The 15,982-nt window shown below is 39.5% G+C and overlaps 2 protein-coding genes across 2 annotated transcripts; one reads left to right on the top strand and one right to left on the bottom strand.

The window, feature by feature from the left end:
- The first annotated feature begins 1,248 nt into the window (after positions 1-1,248).
- Positions 1,249-3,716, top strand: LOC104217791 (uncharacterized). Its single transcript, XM_009768120.2, has 5 exons — positions 1,249-1,499; positions 1,633-1,682; positions 1,860-1,986; positions 2,685-2,789; positions 2,880-3,716. Exons 1-5 carry the CDS (start codon positions 1,397-1,399, stop codon positions 3,500-3,502), a joined length of 1,008 nt encoding a protein of 335 aa, XP_009766422.1. The 5' UTR covers positions 1,249-1,396; the 3' UTR covers positions 3,503-3,716.
- Positions 3,717-4,128: 412 nt separating this feature from the next.
- Positions 4,129-8,855, bottom strand: LOC104217790 (uncharacterized). The gene is made up of 12 exons (XM_009768116.2): positions 8,643-8,855; positions 8,460-8,552; positions 8,292-8,356; positions 8,126-8,180; positions 7,154-7,243; positions 6,986-7,070; positions 6,784-6,879; positions 5,795-5,979; positions 5,619-5,707; positions 4,953-5,052; positions 4,824-4,880; positions 4,129-4,677 (listed from the first exon to the last, which is right to left on the bottom strand). The coding sequence occupies exons 1-11, from the start codon at positions 8,844-8,846 to the stop codon at positions 4,836-4,838; spliced, it is 1,107 nt and encodes a 368-aa protein (XP_009766418.1). The 5' UTR covers positions 8,847-8,855; the 3' UTR covers positions 4,129-4,677; positions 4,824-4,835.
- Between the last annotated feature and the right edge of the window lie 7,127 nt (positions 8,856-15,982).

Genomic DNA, 15,982 nt, shown 5'->3' with positions numbered 1-15,982 from the left:
ATCAGTGCGAGAAGAATCACAAGCCATTTTGTCAAGATGGTGTGGCAAAAAGACAATGGAAAGGAAGGATGAAAGTTTTCAGTTAACTGGGGGCGAATGAAAATTCAGAGTATCTGGAAGAAAGTATATTCGCAAAACTCTTTCAAGCAAAGGGCAAAGAAGTGTGTCAATCGAATGATGTGTTCCTTCTATTTATAAGAGACATAAATCCCCCAAGAACGAAACTCAAGAGTCGCCAATCAAATCTGATAGGGCACAAAATATTTCGGTTCCCTAGGAACGTGTGTCATAATGGTGGCAACCATGAAACAACGCTTCAATACCAAACGACGTTTCGGTTCCGAAATAGTCGCAACGGTCCAAGGATATCGAAAGAGCGTCGTCATCTCACTTGAAACCTAAGAAGCATAACCAAGGAACAAGTAGTCAAATTTCTCTCGAATTCGTAGCAATCATGATTCGTCTGCTCGGCCCGACATGGGACGACCCCGACAGACGGAGGAACTAACTGTATTGGTCAAAATCTGACCGATGCGGTCAAGCTGACCAACATCCCGTCCTGGCGGCAAGGCAGCGAAAGACGACATGGTCTATTCCACATCGAGCACTCTCGATACCCGTCGAGTCAGAAGAAACAACGTTTAAAGGACGATCAAGACAGACATAGTGTGAGAAAGCGTCAGACCAAGTAAATAGCAAAAGTCTCATGACTATATATAGTAGGGGAAAATCTTCGGTTAGGGGGACGGTTCTTCACTTCTTCCTCTCTCCTTAGTTCTCTCTTCGATAATCTTCATAATGAAAAGAAAAACGAAGCAATCTCGAGAAAAACATGTAAAACAACCTCCCCATTAATTAGTGGGAGCCACAATGAAGTATTGATCTGAAATTTATTATGTTTAACTAAGATTTACCACTTTATTTTCTTTAATTAATTTATTCAAAAAGATTCAAATATCTTTTGAGTCAAATAGAGACAACTTGTTTCAAAATTTGGAAAAACATTATTAGAGCAAATCAAGGTGGTAATCCGTCAATAAAGAAGATCTCTTTATATCTCAAAATCCATGAGACGTTATAAATATACTTGATTCAATGGATAAACACCATCGTGTAGAAAGAAAATACAAAATCAAAATTGATCTTATCTTACGCTTGCAAAAGATCTGACGCAATTAATGTTCCGAAATTACTACTTTGTCCTCATGTCACCACTATAATAATGCGGGCAAACGGAGGAGAAAAAAGGGAAAACATGACCACCAACAGATTCCAGCAACCTTAAAAGCTCTGCTTCTCTGTATCTTTTGTCCTTTATATATACCTCTTTCAGTTTTAGTTGTCAACAAAAACTACTCATTCAAGTACAAAAAGAAAAACCTTAATTTTTACAGTAATGGCAGAACCCAAAATCTTCGAACTCAATAATGGAAGCATGCAAGTCACAGTCTCCAATTTGGGTTGCACCATTCTCTCCTTGTCTGTACCAGATAAAGATGGTACCTTTTTTTTTTCTAAAAATTCTCCTTTGATCTTTCAATTCTTCTTGATATATACATAAAATTGAGATCTTTTTTGTTTTCAGTGTTTTGTACTGATATTTCATTCTCTTTTTGGTTGGAACTTTTGTAGGGAATTTGGGTGATGTGGTTCTTGGATTTGATACCCTCGAGCCATACCAGGCGAGTAAAATTCTATGTCAATTTTTTATTTTTTTTATTTTTCTTAAAGACCCCTTTGTTGGCTTGATTTTTGTGATTTTGTTACAGAAAGAATTGTATTTGCTTAGGTTAACAATGAGGCTGATCTTCAATTTTTTTTATTTTTTTTTTGTGAATACTTGAATTGTCTGATTATAGAAAGGTTTAGCCCCATTCTTTGGCTGCATTGTGGGTCGAGTGGCGAATAGGATTAAAGAAGGAAAGTTCTCTCTGAATGGAGTTGATTACACTTTACCCATCAATAAGCCACCAAACAGCCTCCATGGTAAGATCTTGTTTGCTTTTTTTTCATAATCATCTCTGAGTTTGTCAAATTTATGTGCTTGTTTTCACTATTGGCTAAGTCAATTGTGTTCAAATTACTGTAATTTGATGTCACTGTGTTCAAAATGTGATCTTTATATGCTAGATCATTACTTGATGATGCCCCACCACAAGAGGGTTTGGAGTAGGGTTGTTATTATATTTCTGAATTAGTCCGTTGGTATAGAATTTACTTGTTTCACTCGATGTTTTGCTGTTAAATCTGCTCATGCTAAATGATATTCTGTTGACAAAATTCCTTCCCATCTGAGTTTATAATCTTTCACATTTCAATACTAGTCGACCTGGCAATTTCGCCTACTTGATATTCTGTAATTAGAACAATCGTGAGCTGTTATGAATGGGTAGACGTATAAGCATTTGTGAGCTTCACCAATTACAGGAAGTGAAGTGCCTTAATGGGGTGACAAATTCTCAAAGAGAATTGTTTTACAATGACTCACTAATGATATTGTAATGGTAATTATCAGTAAGTGATATTTACAAGAAAAGAGACTTTCTGTGTACTTGAGACTTCCTGCTAAACAAAAAGTATTGCCATTTCCCATTTATTGCCAGTCAAAGCAAGTCTTTGGTGATTCAATAGCTTTATTGTCTTTTGCTGGTACTATTAATGCTCTACTATTTTTTCGTCAAAAGGTGGGCACAAGGGTTATGACAAGGTTGTGTGGGAGGTGGCTGAACACAAGGAGGGCGAACATCCATCAATTACTTTTAAGTATCATAGTCGTGATGGAGAAGAAGGTATTTGTCTCTCTCTTCCTCTCTTGCCTATATCTGTGCATCCTCGTCTACGGCACACAAGACTTGATCTCTGATTGCCTTGTTATACAGGTTACCCAGGAGATCTTTCTGTGACCGCAACATACACACTTACCTCTAAGACGACACTCAGACTTGACATGGAAGCTGTGCCTGCAAATAAGCCGACTCCCGTTAGTTTAGCACAGCACACCTATTGGAACCTTGGTGGCCATAATTCCGGGGATATTCTTGATAACACAGCCCAGATATGGGCAAATCATATTACTCCCGTTGATCAGAACATAATCCCAACTGGAGAAATAATGCCTGTGAAAGGCACTCCATTTGATTTCACTGCTGAAAAGCAGATCGGTCGTGATATCCAGCAAGTTGGCTTAGGGTATGACCATAATTACGTGCTCGACTGTGGAGACGTGAAAGACGGCTTGAAGCATGCTGCAAAAATCAAGGATCCTAAGAGCTCCAGAGTTCTCAATTTATGGACCAATGCTCCTGGCATGCAGTTTTACACTGCAAACTATGTGAATGGAGTTGTTGGTAAAGGTGGAGCTGTGTATAACAAGCATGCAGGAGTCTGTTTAGAGACGCAAGGATTTCCAAATGCTGTCAACACACCAAACTTCCCCTCTGTTATTGTTCAGCCTGGTGACAAGTACATTCACAACATGCTGTATGAATTTTCAGTTGAATAGATTGCTATTAGGATTTTTTGAAGAGAAAATACACTAAATAAAGGTACTCCATTAGCTTGTGAAGTCTACGTCCTATTTGTTAGAAGAACTAAGATGAACTTGTTTTTAAGTCCGAGTATCTGGAGAAAACTAAGGCTCTGAATTCTGTGGACTTTTGAGGGGTTTTCTTGATGAGTGAATGACATGTCGTTATATTTGCGGCTGTTAAATTTTAGCTCTGTTCTTAGTATTTCCCTGGTGTTTCTATTCATAAATATCGCAAACAACATAAACTAGTATCTTTTACAAATATTTGATTGAATGGTGAGCACCTCTCAAACTTTTAAATTTAATAACGCGGCTAATTGCCAAGGAGTCGGTATTCTTCATTTTTGGGTTTGTATTTTGTTTTTTGTTTTTTTGGACAATCGAGGAATCCCTAGGGGCCAATGGCATCGATGGATAATGGACTCGCCCATCCACCCCTTTTCCTCTGAAATGGAGTGGGTTAGAATTGAGTTTTGGACATAAAAAACAATAAATTTAGAGAAATTAAGATGTAAATAAGTCTTTGCCACAAGATTTTCTGCTCATTGATTAACAGAAGACTTATCTTCACGTGTCCAACTGTAGTACTGCTCACGTGATTTCAGAATGTTTATACTGCAGTTCATCAAGACCTTGTTTTACTGAATTAGATCGATGAGAAAGATGGTACGTATCATAATTCATACCTCAGAAGAATTATGTATCTACACTTTATATAACCTAATATGGAAGACATATAGATGAGGTTCAGAACTCTGTGAAGCTTCTTCTCTCATGCAAGAAACCAGTTGGCAATTTTGCTCCGAGTGTACAGCAATCTCTTCTCCAGTGTAGAGTAGTAACAGCTAGTGCACATAAAGAAACAAAAAGTAGGAAGTTCTAGTAGTTTCTACAAACTCATCTTCACATCCCATATCTACACATCCCCACTTATCCATCGAGAAGTGCAATTCTCGCTTGCAGTATCTCCTGGAAATTTTGCACTTGTAGAACAGGAACATAGTTTCATGGCCACAACATTGAGCAAATGAACTTGATAGTCATCTTCCAGGTGAAAGATCGCACACAGAATTCTATCCTCTGGGCGCCTAAGCCAAAATCAGTAAGCGAGTTTTCACCCATTTACATACGCAAAAACTTCAGCATCCCTGGAACATATTTAAGAAGGCTATGTTTATATATTATTAAAAACATTGCAAGGTGCTAATATCAAATATGTGCAGGACTAATACAAGTTGTATCAAGATGTCTAATTTAGAATACGCAATTCAACAGAACTCTCAAATATAATTACCTGCCCAGCATCTCACTTTGTCCTAATCAGTTCAAGGGGAACACTTTCTGCTGCGTGCTACAGATGAGGATGACGACTTTAGACACAGTACATATGTGCAACTATTGACAGAGATACAAAGATGCTCACCCATGATCTAAGAGTTTTGAAACTGGATTTTGGATGCAACTTCGATTGCTCTGACTGAAAGGTTATTACAATGGTAACTTTGAACTCTACGGAAAATGGACTGCAAAGATGATTATATCAGCCATTTGGCAACTAGCATAATGGTAAGAGCAGGAAGATAATCCACATGTAATGATAACGCAAGCATGTCAAGCAAACCAAAAAGAAAACATTCCTAGCCTTCGGTCATAGATTTCTCTTGAAAGTTTCACAAATACCCCCATAAAAATATCAGTTTCCATGTGTTCCTCACACAACCATCTTCAAATAAAAACACAAAGGAGCAACTTCTATTGATTGAAATACGCCAACTCTCTTTTTGTTGATATCTAATAATCAGAAAGTTTCCAGTAAATCTACTTTGGGTAACATGAGATAGAGGCCTGCAGTCGGTAATATGAGCAAGGGAAGCGATGCATAAATGAATGAACGCGCTCGTCCTCGGTATGGTCTAGAATCTGGAACTGACTCATTTGCAAGTATGATTTGGAATCCATCATGCTCTCCATTACATTTATGTACTATGTACCAACGAGATGATACTTTTGAAAGGCCACAAAGGTCCTAACAGACAAGAATCTTGGGAATTTGTAAACAAGAAAGATGTAAATTCGATCAAACACATACCCAGCAAAGATTGACGGACAAGTCAAAAGGCGGGGAAGAATACTGTAGATGGGAAGAGCCATGCCTCGACATACATCCCCATCAGCTATCTAATAAACAAGATAAGTTTCCTGTACAATATCAGTAAAAATAACATGGTATAAAGAATTTCTTGGAAACACAGGAGCAGTCCATACCTGAGTTGTCTGTATCAGAGAAGATTCAGTTGCTATCTTTTCCCCGACCAAAATTGACTCCACTCGCAGCAAGTGCATGTCAATGGATTGGATAGGAACAGCAGATGCTTCAACAGTTAGCTCACCTTCAATAGGATCCGACAAAGAACATAATGTGCATATTTTACCGCTTACCCTGAATCCCCCTATTCACAATAAAAGTTGCAACCATCCAACTGTTAGTCTGTCTTCTATTAATATGCCACATATCAAGGCATGATAATGGACACGAAGCATAAAATCAACAAGGGTGTTCTTCCGGGATTGAGTTATAAATTATCTTGGGATTTTACTATTCCACAGGTTAACTAAGATTAAGAAACATAAAAGCCCTATTGAACACTATGTCAAGTCATATCTTATGATTCTTTTCTTGAAAATCCACATTTCTCAATTCCAAAAAGCACACAGATTTCTAGGTTATTCACTGCAAAATACTTTTTGGGCGCATCATTCATCTGATTGATACAACGGTTTTAGTTATCCTCCTCCTATGGAACCTATATAAGTGGATAGAAAATGGTGAATATAACATGGAGTTCAATACGGCCATCCCATTTTGGAACCGAATGCCGAAATACAGTTCAGAGCTTAACAAGCATTTTCTTGTCCTCCAACAAACACTCATTAAATACGATTTTAAATGGGAAATCAAACAATACCTTACTATGTAGTTATCCATATCATAATCCACCAAGTTCCTTTGGGTTTGGGCATTACGACAAACTTTGTTAAAAGATGTTTTCTTCTTTTTTATATTTCTGCCAACTTTTGGGATGAGCAAGAGGTTATACAAACCTACTGTCCTAATTGTATCCAAGTTTAGATATAAATGCAAATGTGCAACTTAAAAAGAATCTGTTTTCCTGTTCAGAAATGAATTTGCTGATCTATAACAAGTGAACCTGATTACTTATCCAAAAAAGAAGAAGAAAAGAAGCAAGTGCGACCTGATTTTAGCTCTGGAAGTAGTGAATGCCTCTGTGTGTCTTGGGTGATATAAAACATGACCACTTCAGGAGAAATAGGTTTCTCTGGAAGATTCTCTGAATTAGACATTAAAGGAAGGTCGATTTAATGCTTTTCATGTACATGAGAACATATAGACAAACCATACAAAAGACGAGGAAGAAAGAGAGATCAGGTCCAGACCCTTTTCACTTTCAATAATGAACTCCACTGTGGCAGATAGAGACTTGTGTAAGTATCCTCTCGAAATGTCTACAGATGCCAGATACTACATTGGTATAAAATAGACATCAAAACAAGAAAGCTGAAACAGATCGATATAGGACACAGCAAATTCTTGTCAAAATTTACCTGAATGCTAATGTCCCCACCATGATATGTTTCATAAAGTTTTTCCAAAGGTTCTTCTCCTGGATCTTTCAGCATGAAAGAAAATGGAATCTACGGAGGGAACAAAAAGAATAATCAGGGACTCGAAAGGAGCAAGCAAAAGGATAAAACAACCACAATGAATGGCTCAAGAAGGATAGTTTATAACCAAATATAAAGCCATATTGAACATAGGACAATGAAAGAGTTGCATTTCACTGATCTAGCATTTTTTTCACTGGACCTAATCTTTAAATTTGTGCCTCAAGTGTAATATTCTGAAGATTCCTCCTTCGCTTTCACAGACTTCCTTGAATCATTATGTCACTTTCAGAGCCCAAATCTCCCTAAGACTGTACGTTTGCTGATAAGTATCAGCATTGACGCGTAATACTACTGCCTTGTTTAGCTGGTAGAGGAGGAATTGATTTGATTTCCCCTGATTCCTGGGGGATTTTTGTTTCTCTACTGCTGTTTATAACTACTTCTTCTTTTCCGACATAACCGACCACCGGAACAATTTGAGGTGATTCTTTTTTTGATAAGGAACAATTAAGGGGATTCTTTCTTTTTTGGACAAAATGTTGGGGGTAAGGGACGATTAGAGGAACCTTTATCGTCCAGTTGACCCAGATACCAGCAGTTTATTGTTAAAAAGGTGAACTACTTGAGAGATAGAAAACGCGTTATAGAGTGTTAGATCACAGCCAAGTACCACACAAGCATTTTCACTTAACCGCGTGCGAATGCTGATTCTTCTCTCTTTTTTTTTTTTTTTGGAAAACCTCCCTTCTTCTAGTTCTCATATCAGCAATTTTCTTTGAGGGGAAAACTCAAATCTTGGCATGTGCTACCAGATAGGAAGTACGTATTTTGCAGGGGGGGGGGGGGGAACTCATTAATTGAAAAACATAAGACAGCAAAATTCACCAGCACTCAATTCTAAAAACATACCTCTGTAGTACCTGAGCTGATCTTACCAGATTTTAGGACCTCAACAGTCTTATTCCTACATTCCCCCGAAAGAACAGGAAATGGTCAACCAATTACAAAAATCGAAATATAAATTTCTAGAGCGCAGATTAAGCAAGCAGCTTAAGTGAAATAGAAGCATGCTTACAGTATTGGAATAGGCTTAATAACGCCATAAATAGATTCAATAACTCCCGCTGATCCTCCTCTAACCTGAAGGTCAATTTTTTAACATATGAATAAGCTAAAGCATAAAACTGAATTTCTTTCAATATGTATTGTACTGAAATCAACAAAGTATATGAGGAATAAGAACCTGCAAGTTGACTGAAGCGTTGACATTGAGTCGAATGCCTTCGTGAGAAATCGAAGAAGAGAGCTTCGTTACGATTTTGCCTTGCACTGCTTCCTGAAAATTGCAGTTTATTTCGTTAACAATAACTGAAGTACAAGAAAAATACTTACTTTTCTTATTTATAATTTGCACAATTTCGTGTACATTAGGGCGATAGATGCGGTTGGATCGGGAAAGTTTGATTACTACTGACATGACGACAAAAAACGACAACGAGGAACAAAGCTGCTGAGCGCAAAAACCCCGCGACCTGTCACTGGAGTTGTCGCCGGTGTTGGTTTGCAAAACCGGCCACAAGTTCGAGTCCGTTTTATTGAGCTCAGCGAAAATACGATTTATCAGTCGCATTTGGTGAACGCGATTTATAACTCACATTACATGAATGCATTTTATAACTACTATTAGACTCGCATCACAGGCTGAACCATCAGTATTAAGTTTAAAGTAACCTTGACTTGGAGGGTGCCATTTGATATGCATAGGGATACGTGTAGATGCGGTGTGTGTGGGGAGGGAGACTATATTGAGACGCGAAGGGGGGTTGATTATGGGATTGAAAAAGTTTTCCATTATGGGCCAGCCATATGTGCCACATGGGATAAGTATGTCATTAGGGATATTTAGGGAATTCGGCGTGGTAGTATGCAAAAGGAAATGTTTGAGCCATAGGAGTGAGGAGTCAATAGTGCTCTGAAGTTCCGTAATTTCTAGTATCATGGATAAAGTTGACCAAAGATGTACTGCAACTGGGCAGTGGAGGAATAAATGAGTTATTGTTTCAGAGTGGTGAGGCATAGGGCGCATGTGTCGTTTGGGAGGAAGCCTATGTGGTAATAATGGCTGGCAGTACGGAGGCGGTTATGGCCAATCATCCATAGGAAGTGTTTAATTTTTGGCGGGATCCGAAGCTTCCAAAGCCAATTAAAGGATGGTCCGACGTAGGTGGGGAGTAATGGTGATATAGTGATTTTGTGGTGAAGGTGCCCTTTGAATCTAGAGTCCAAGCAAAAGAATCGGGGTTAGTAGTGTGGGAATGAATATATGTGTTAAGGATTTGTTGTAGGAGTTCGGATGGTAGTTCAAAAGGGACGTTGGTGAAGTTTCATTGGTGACGTGTAACATAAGTGGATACGGTATCAAGAAGAGTGTGGTGTGGTAGAGGCCCTGTGATACATTGTCTCAAGGGTTGATTAGAGCCGATCCAGGAATCAAACCAGAAGTTAATGAGTGTGTCGCCACCTATGAGCCACCTTATGTCTTGTTGACACATGTGTTAGCCTACGAGGAGGTTATTCCAAATGAAGGAACCACGAGCATGTGGATTAGTTGTGCGATAAAAATATTTGCGGGTGAGGGTAGTGGCCCATAAGGAGGAGGGGTTGCGAAGCATTCGCCAGGCTTGATTAGCGAGTAAGGATTTGTTTTTGTGGGGAAGGCTTTGGATACCAAGGCCACCATGAGTTTTTGGCATGCTGACAGTATTCCATTTCACAAGGTGGATTTTTTTTTACTGGGGTGGTGCCCCAGAGAAAATTGCACTGGCAGTGCTCTAATTGGGACAGGATAAAATGACGAATTTTAACGTATTGCATGACGTGATTCGGGAGGCTATTAAGAGTAGAGTTAATACGGATGGTACGCCCTGCCATAGTAAGGAAATTTATTTTTCAACCCGCAAGCCGGTGTTTTAAGTTATCAAGAATGAATTGGAAATGACGTTTGTTGGGCTATTCGATAAAAATCGAGAAACTCGGATATTTACCAAAATATGTGCCTTCATGCATGTTGAAGGATGACAGAACAAAGTTTTTATCCTGGGAGGAATAATTTTTTGAGAAGAAATTTTTTTATTTTTGGAAGTTGATTTTTTGACCTGAGACGCGATTGAAGTCATTAAGTATGTCAATGATGGTATGACAACTGTGTGTTGACGTCGTAGGAGTGAGGATAATATCATCCGCAAAGAACAAGTGAGAGAGTGTGGTGCCATGTGTAGAAAGATGGCTAGGTTTCCATAGTTGATAATCGACAGCCATATCGATTTTGCGAGTAAGTAATTCCATACATAATATGAAAAGGTGAGGGGAGAGGGGATCTCCCTGATGGATGCCACGTGATGGTGAAAATAAAACGGTACGGGTACTGTTGATGAGGATGGAAAGTGAGGAAGTGATGACGTAGGACATAATTAATTAAATGATGGGAGTGGGGAAGTTGAAGTATTGGAGAGCTTGGCGAACGAATGACCATTCAATGCGGTCGAAAGCTTTTTCTAGATCAAGCTTAAGAAGCATAAGACTAGTTTTACCTGGTTTTTTCTGAAAGTGGTGTAAAATATTTTATACAACTATAGCATTATCAGCCGCTCATCGATGTTGTTGAAAGCTAGATTTGGTAGGGCTTATAAGTGTAGGCATAAGCGGTTTAATACGTTGGACTAAAAGTTTTGTAATGATTTTATATATTGTGGAACACAGTCCAATAAGGAGATATTAAGTAATCATGGAGGTGTTGCGAACTTTTGGAATAAGGTATACGTAAGTTTGATTAATGGATTCAGAATTTGAAAGGTTGAAAATATTTGATGACAGAAGGCGATGACCTTTGGTCCCACTTCCGTCCGGTAATGTTGGTCAAAAAAAGGTGTAACCCATCAGGTCATGGTGCTTTAAAGGTTTTAAATAAGTTCACAACTAAAAGGATTTAGCTGGTTGATAATGGGCGTAGTAGAGCTTCGCTCGCAGATGGAGTGATGGGGGAAGAGCAGTGGGGAGTGGGTTGTATGAGAGAATGGGTGGAGTCAGTAGTGTAGTGTATGTTAAAGTAATCGAGAATGGTGTCATGAATTTGAAGGTCATCATAGCACCAGTTACCCATAAGGTCCTTTAAAGCGTGGATACGATTCCTAAGACGACAATGTAGGGTGGAGAGGTGAAAAAATATTTATGTTAGTGTCACCGTCTTGCAGCCATTGGATACGGGACTTGAGTTTCCAGAATTCTTCTTCCAGACGAAGAATATCATTGTATTCTTATGATAAAGTACTTTTCAGTTGTTGTAAGAATGAGCTAGTGGGAAAATTTGAGGAGAATTGGATACCTGCTAATCTGGCGAGTAAGTGACGTTTTCGATGAAAGAGGTTACCAAAGGAATATTTATTCTAGAGAGAGTCTTATCGATGAAAACCTTCACAGGCACCATAAGGCGACGAGAGTTGAAATAAAATGAGAGAGTCTTATTAGTGAAAACCCCTCGAAGGGCACTATGAGGCGACAAGGGGTCAAAAGAGGCAAACAAGATAAGATTGACGGAAAGGATTCGTCGAGGCATCAAGCAGTGCAAAGATGTTGAGTCGACAAAAGAATTGGGCGCTTACATATCCCCAACAAAGTAAGGCCATTAGAAAGATTGATTGATATAAATATATTGGGTTGGTTAATCCAAAATACACGAAGTGATCATTAGGATCGGTTGTACCATTCAGATAAGCTCTTTTCTTTTTCTTCTCCCCGACATTTTTCAGAAAACTATTCTTCTCTTATTTTCTTGGATTCATCATTTTTTTAAAGACTTTATCTCCCCAGCAGTTTGTTTTGAAAAGGATTTTCAGAGCTTATTACCAGTTGCCAAGATAATGCAATGGAACGAGAGAGACATTCGTTGCAAGACCAAATGATGGATTGGTTTAGGATTTCGAGGAGAGTACGGAGAAAAGTGGGAAGCAACAATTGGTGAATAAAGAATCGTCAAGAAACAAGAGCATCCCTGACAGATTATCGACCAAGTTCCAAGAGGGTCGGATAACACGGAGCAGGGAAAGAAGAGGGGGGAAACCATCTCCAGCAGGAATATGATCGCCAACAGGAATATCATCCCCAACAAATAATCTCATCCCCAGCAAGTTGGTAATGTAATGGAACACAAAGCTGGGAAAGGAGAAAGAGAAAACCATCCCCAGCAGGAGTGGCACGACCATTCACCACGTTTTAAACTAACAAAAAAATTTCTTTGATTTGAAGCAGGGACATGAAATGTTATAGATGATGAAAAGACATCATGATACAAGAAAGATGTCAAACTGGGAAGAAGTAAGATAACACAAGTTTGGGGAGAAATGGTATCCCCAGCAGTTTTTGGAAGAAGGGCCAAACAAGTTTTAAAGGAAGTAATTTTTAAAGGAAGATAACACAAGTCTTAAGGGAAGTCGTTCCAGTGGAAGGAAAGCATCAACTTTAAGGGAAGTAGTCTTTGAAGGAGGAAAATAACATATTTTTGAATAAAACACCAGTGTTATCCCCAACAGTTTTCAGAGGGATGAAATACCCGTTTTGAGGGAAGCAGTTCTGAAAGAAGATAATTTCAAGTTAGAAGGAAAATGGTTCAGGAAGCAGGAAGGAACAACAACAATAAAACGTATATTTTAAGAAATAGTTGAAGTCAGGAGCCCGCCTGGAGAATGGAGGTGTTATATTTTTAAGAAGTTGTTGAAGTTAGGAGCCCGCCTGGAGAATGGAGGTTGTTATATTTTCAAGTTGTAGTCGAAGTCAGGAGCCCGCCTGGAGAATGGAGGTATTATCTTTTAAGTTGTAGTAGAAGTCAGGAGCCCGCCTGGAGAATAGAGGTGTTATATTTTCAAGTCGTTGTTGAAGTCAGGAGCCCGCTTGGAGAATGAAGGTGCTATATCTTTAAGTTGTAGTTGAAGTCAGGAACCCGCCTGTAGAACGGAGGTTGTTATATTTTAAGTTGAAGAAGTCAGGAGCTCGCCTGTTAGAACGGAGGTGGTTATATTTGAAGTTGATGAAGTCAGGAGCCCGCCTGTAGAACGGAGGTTGTTATGTTTTAAGTTGAAGAAGTCAGGAGCCTGCCTGTTAGAACGGAGGTTGTTATCTTTGAAGTTGATGAAGTCAGGAGCCCGCTTGTAGAACGGAGGTTGTTATGTTTTAAGTTGAAGAAGTCAGGAGCCCGCCTGTTAGAACGGAGGTTGTTATCTTTGAATTTGATGAAGTCAGGAGCCCGCCTGCAGAACGGAGGTTATCATATTTTAAGTTAAAGTAGTCAGGAGCCTGCCTATAAAACGGAGGTTGTTATATTTTAAGTTGATAAAGTCAGGAGCCCGCCTGTAGAATGGAGGTTGTCATATTTTAAGTTAAAGGAGTCAGGAGCCCGCCTATAGAACGGAGGTTGTCATATTTTAAGTTAAAGGAGTCAGGAGCCCGCCTGTAGAACGGAGGTTGTTATATTTTAAGTTGAAGAAGTCAGGAGCCCGCCTGTAGAACGGAGGTTGTTATGTTTTAAGTTGAAGAAGTCAGGAGCCCGCCTGTTAGAACGGAGGTTGTTATATTTGAAGTTGATGAAGTCAGGAGCCTGCCTGTAGAATAGAGGTTGTTATGTTTTAAGTTGAAGAAGTCAGAAGCCCGCCTGTTAGAACGGAGGTTGTTATATTTGAAGTTGATGAAGTCAGGAGCCCGCCTGTAGAATGGAGGTTGTAATATTTTAAGTTAAATGAGTCAGGAGCCCGCCTGGAGAATTGAGGTGTTATATTTTGAGTTGTAGTCGAAGTCAGGAGCCCGCCTGGAGAATGGAAGTGTTATATTTTTAAGAAGTTGTTGAAGTCAGAAGCCCTGGAGAATGGAGGTGTTATGTTTTTAAAGAAATTGTTGAGGTCAGGAACCCGCCTGGAGAATGGAGGTGTTATATTTTTAAGAAATTGTTGAGGTCAGGAGTCCGCCTGGAGAATGAAAGTGTTATATTCTGGAGAAATAGTTGATGTTGGAGTCAGGAGCTCGCCTGGAGAATGGAGGCTGCATTATCTTTAAATTGCTGTTGAAGTCAGGAGCCCGCCTGGAGAATGGAGGCCGTATTATCTTTTAAAGTCAAGTTGGAGTCAGGAGCCCGCCTGTAGAACAGAGGAGTACATTTCAAAATGAAGTCAGGAGCCCGCCTGTAGAACAGAGGATTACACTCAATTTCAAGTCAAGAGTCAATAAAGTGGAGGGTTACAACAAAGTATCCCCAGCATAAATTCCGCTGCAAAAATCAGAAGGAAGGCTACAAGAGCAAGTTTGAAGATAAATAAGATGTTGTAATCCCTAGTTTAGTCTAGCTTCTTGTCTTCTTTTTAGCACGGTGTAATAAGGAGGTCGGAAAGCAGTAGTAACAGCATGCAGCAGTAGTAACAGCAAAATTATAGCTTCATGGTAGTCCCAGTTACCGAAACTTCCCGAACTACATTGACCTGATTCCCTTTTAGCCGGGGATATGTAGGAAACCTTTGAAGCAGAGGTTCGGTCAAATCTTTCAAAAAATGCTTCACACGGAGCAGCCGAACGGGAAAAAATCGCTCGTATCCACTCACTTTATCTTTGCACGAAAACTCTTCGTGTTTCCCGACAAAGAGGGGCAGCTGTGAGCACGTGATTTTTGCCCTATGAGAACTACTCCCAAAAAAAAATGCGTTGCATGTGCCCTTCGGATTTTTATTTTTACAATTAGGAATTAATTAACCATAGTTTGGTTTTAAAATAAAGAAAATCACAAACAAATGCATATTTTTTGTATTTTTGGCATTTAGTGTCCAAGTGCCCGATTTTGTTCGTAATTAATATTTTATTTTGGTGCGATATTTATTGTCAAAGGTCAATTAGTATTTTCTAAGTTAATTTTGTTTTTACAATTTATTTTATGAATTTTGGTATTTAGGAATTAAAAGGAAAATGAAAGAAAAGAAGAAAAGAGTGAAAATCGGATTGTGCCATTATTTTGGACCAAAAAATCAGGCCCAAATCACCCATTTGCCAGGTCCAGTTGGCCTGGCCAGAGACGTCTTAAAACGACGTCGTTTGGTCACTCTTAATCAAGGCCGTTGGATTAAATCCAACGGTTGAGATTCAATCTCCCTTACTCGTTCCCAAACTCGACCCATTACCCGGATCCAGCCAACCCCCCACTTAAACCAAACGATGTCGTTTCCTATCAGTAAAATGATCTAGGCCGTTGATCGTGATTGATCCAACGGCCAAGATCAAACTCCCCTTCCCGTATATAACCCTAATCCCTTACCCCACGCCCTAAACCAAACCCCCCTCACCCCATCGTCTTTCTCAAGCTCAGAGACGGACTAGACCCAAACCCTAGCCGCCATTGTTACACCTCCGCCTGAAACCCGGCGGCAACAACGCTGCCGGTCACCAAATTAACACCCCTAAGCCATATGACCACCCTCGTTACAGATCCGCTAACCGTTTGCCTCGAATCAACCTCCAGATTCTCGAATCTTCGATTGAAGAACCTAAACCTACCCCAACCAGTCCCAAACTCACACCGGACATCTCTTTGACCTCCATCGTCACCAAACCACCGTTGGTTTGGTTCGAATCAGACCAGAACCTTTCGAACCCCCAAGAACCCTAGAAAACCAAAGGTTGAAATCTGTCCAAATTAAAGGATGATTTGAGGTCTAATCGACCTTAGTCAAAGTGTTCTCA

This window comes from Nicotiana sylvestris, chromosome 3, assembly GCF_000393655.2.
Source record: "Nicotiana sylvestris chromosome 3, ASM39365v2, whole genome shotgun sequence".
Taxonomy (NCBI): domain Eukaryota; kingdom Viridiplantae; phylum Streptophyta; class Magnoliopsida; order Solanales; family Solanaceae; genus Nicotiana; species Nicotiana sylvestris.
Note: the sequence above shows the minus strand (reverse complement) of the source record. Positions and strands in the feature narration are given on the sequence as shown.

Coding starts and splice junctions, on each gene's coding strand:
- LOC104217791 (XM_009768120.2), top strand. CDS start 1,397: ATGGCAGAACCCAAAATCTTCGAACTCAATAATGGAAGCATGCAAGTC. Junction 1,987..2,684: donor GCCACCAAACAGCCTCCATG/GTAAGATCTTGT, acceptor TTTCGTCAAAAG/GTGGGCACAAGGGTTATGAC. Junction 2,790..2,879: donor TAGTCGTGATGGAGAAGAAG/GTATTTGTCTCT, acceptor CTTGTTATACAG/GTTACCCAGGAGATCTTTCT.
- LOC104217790 (XM_009768116.2), bottom strand. CDS start 8,846: ATGCGACTGATAAATCGTATTTTCGCTGAGCTCAATAAAACGGACTCG. Junction 8,357..8,459: donor ACGCTTCAGTCAACTTGCAG/GTTCTTATTCCT, acceptor ATTGACCTTCAG/GTTAGAGGAGGATCAGCGGG. Junction 5,708..5,794: donor CTCTGATACAGACAACTCAG/GTATGGACTGCT, acceptor CTTGTTTATTAG/ATAGCTGATGGGGATGTATG.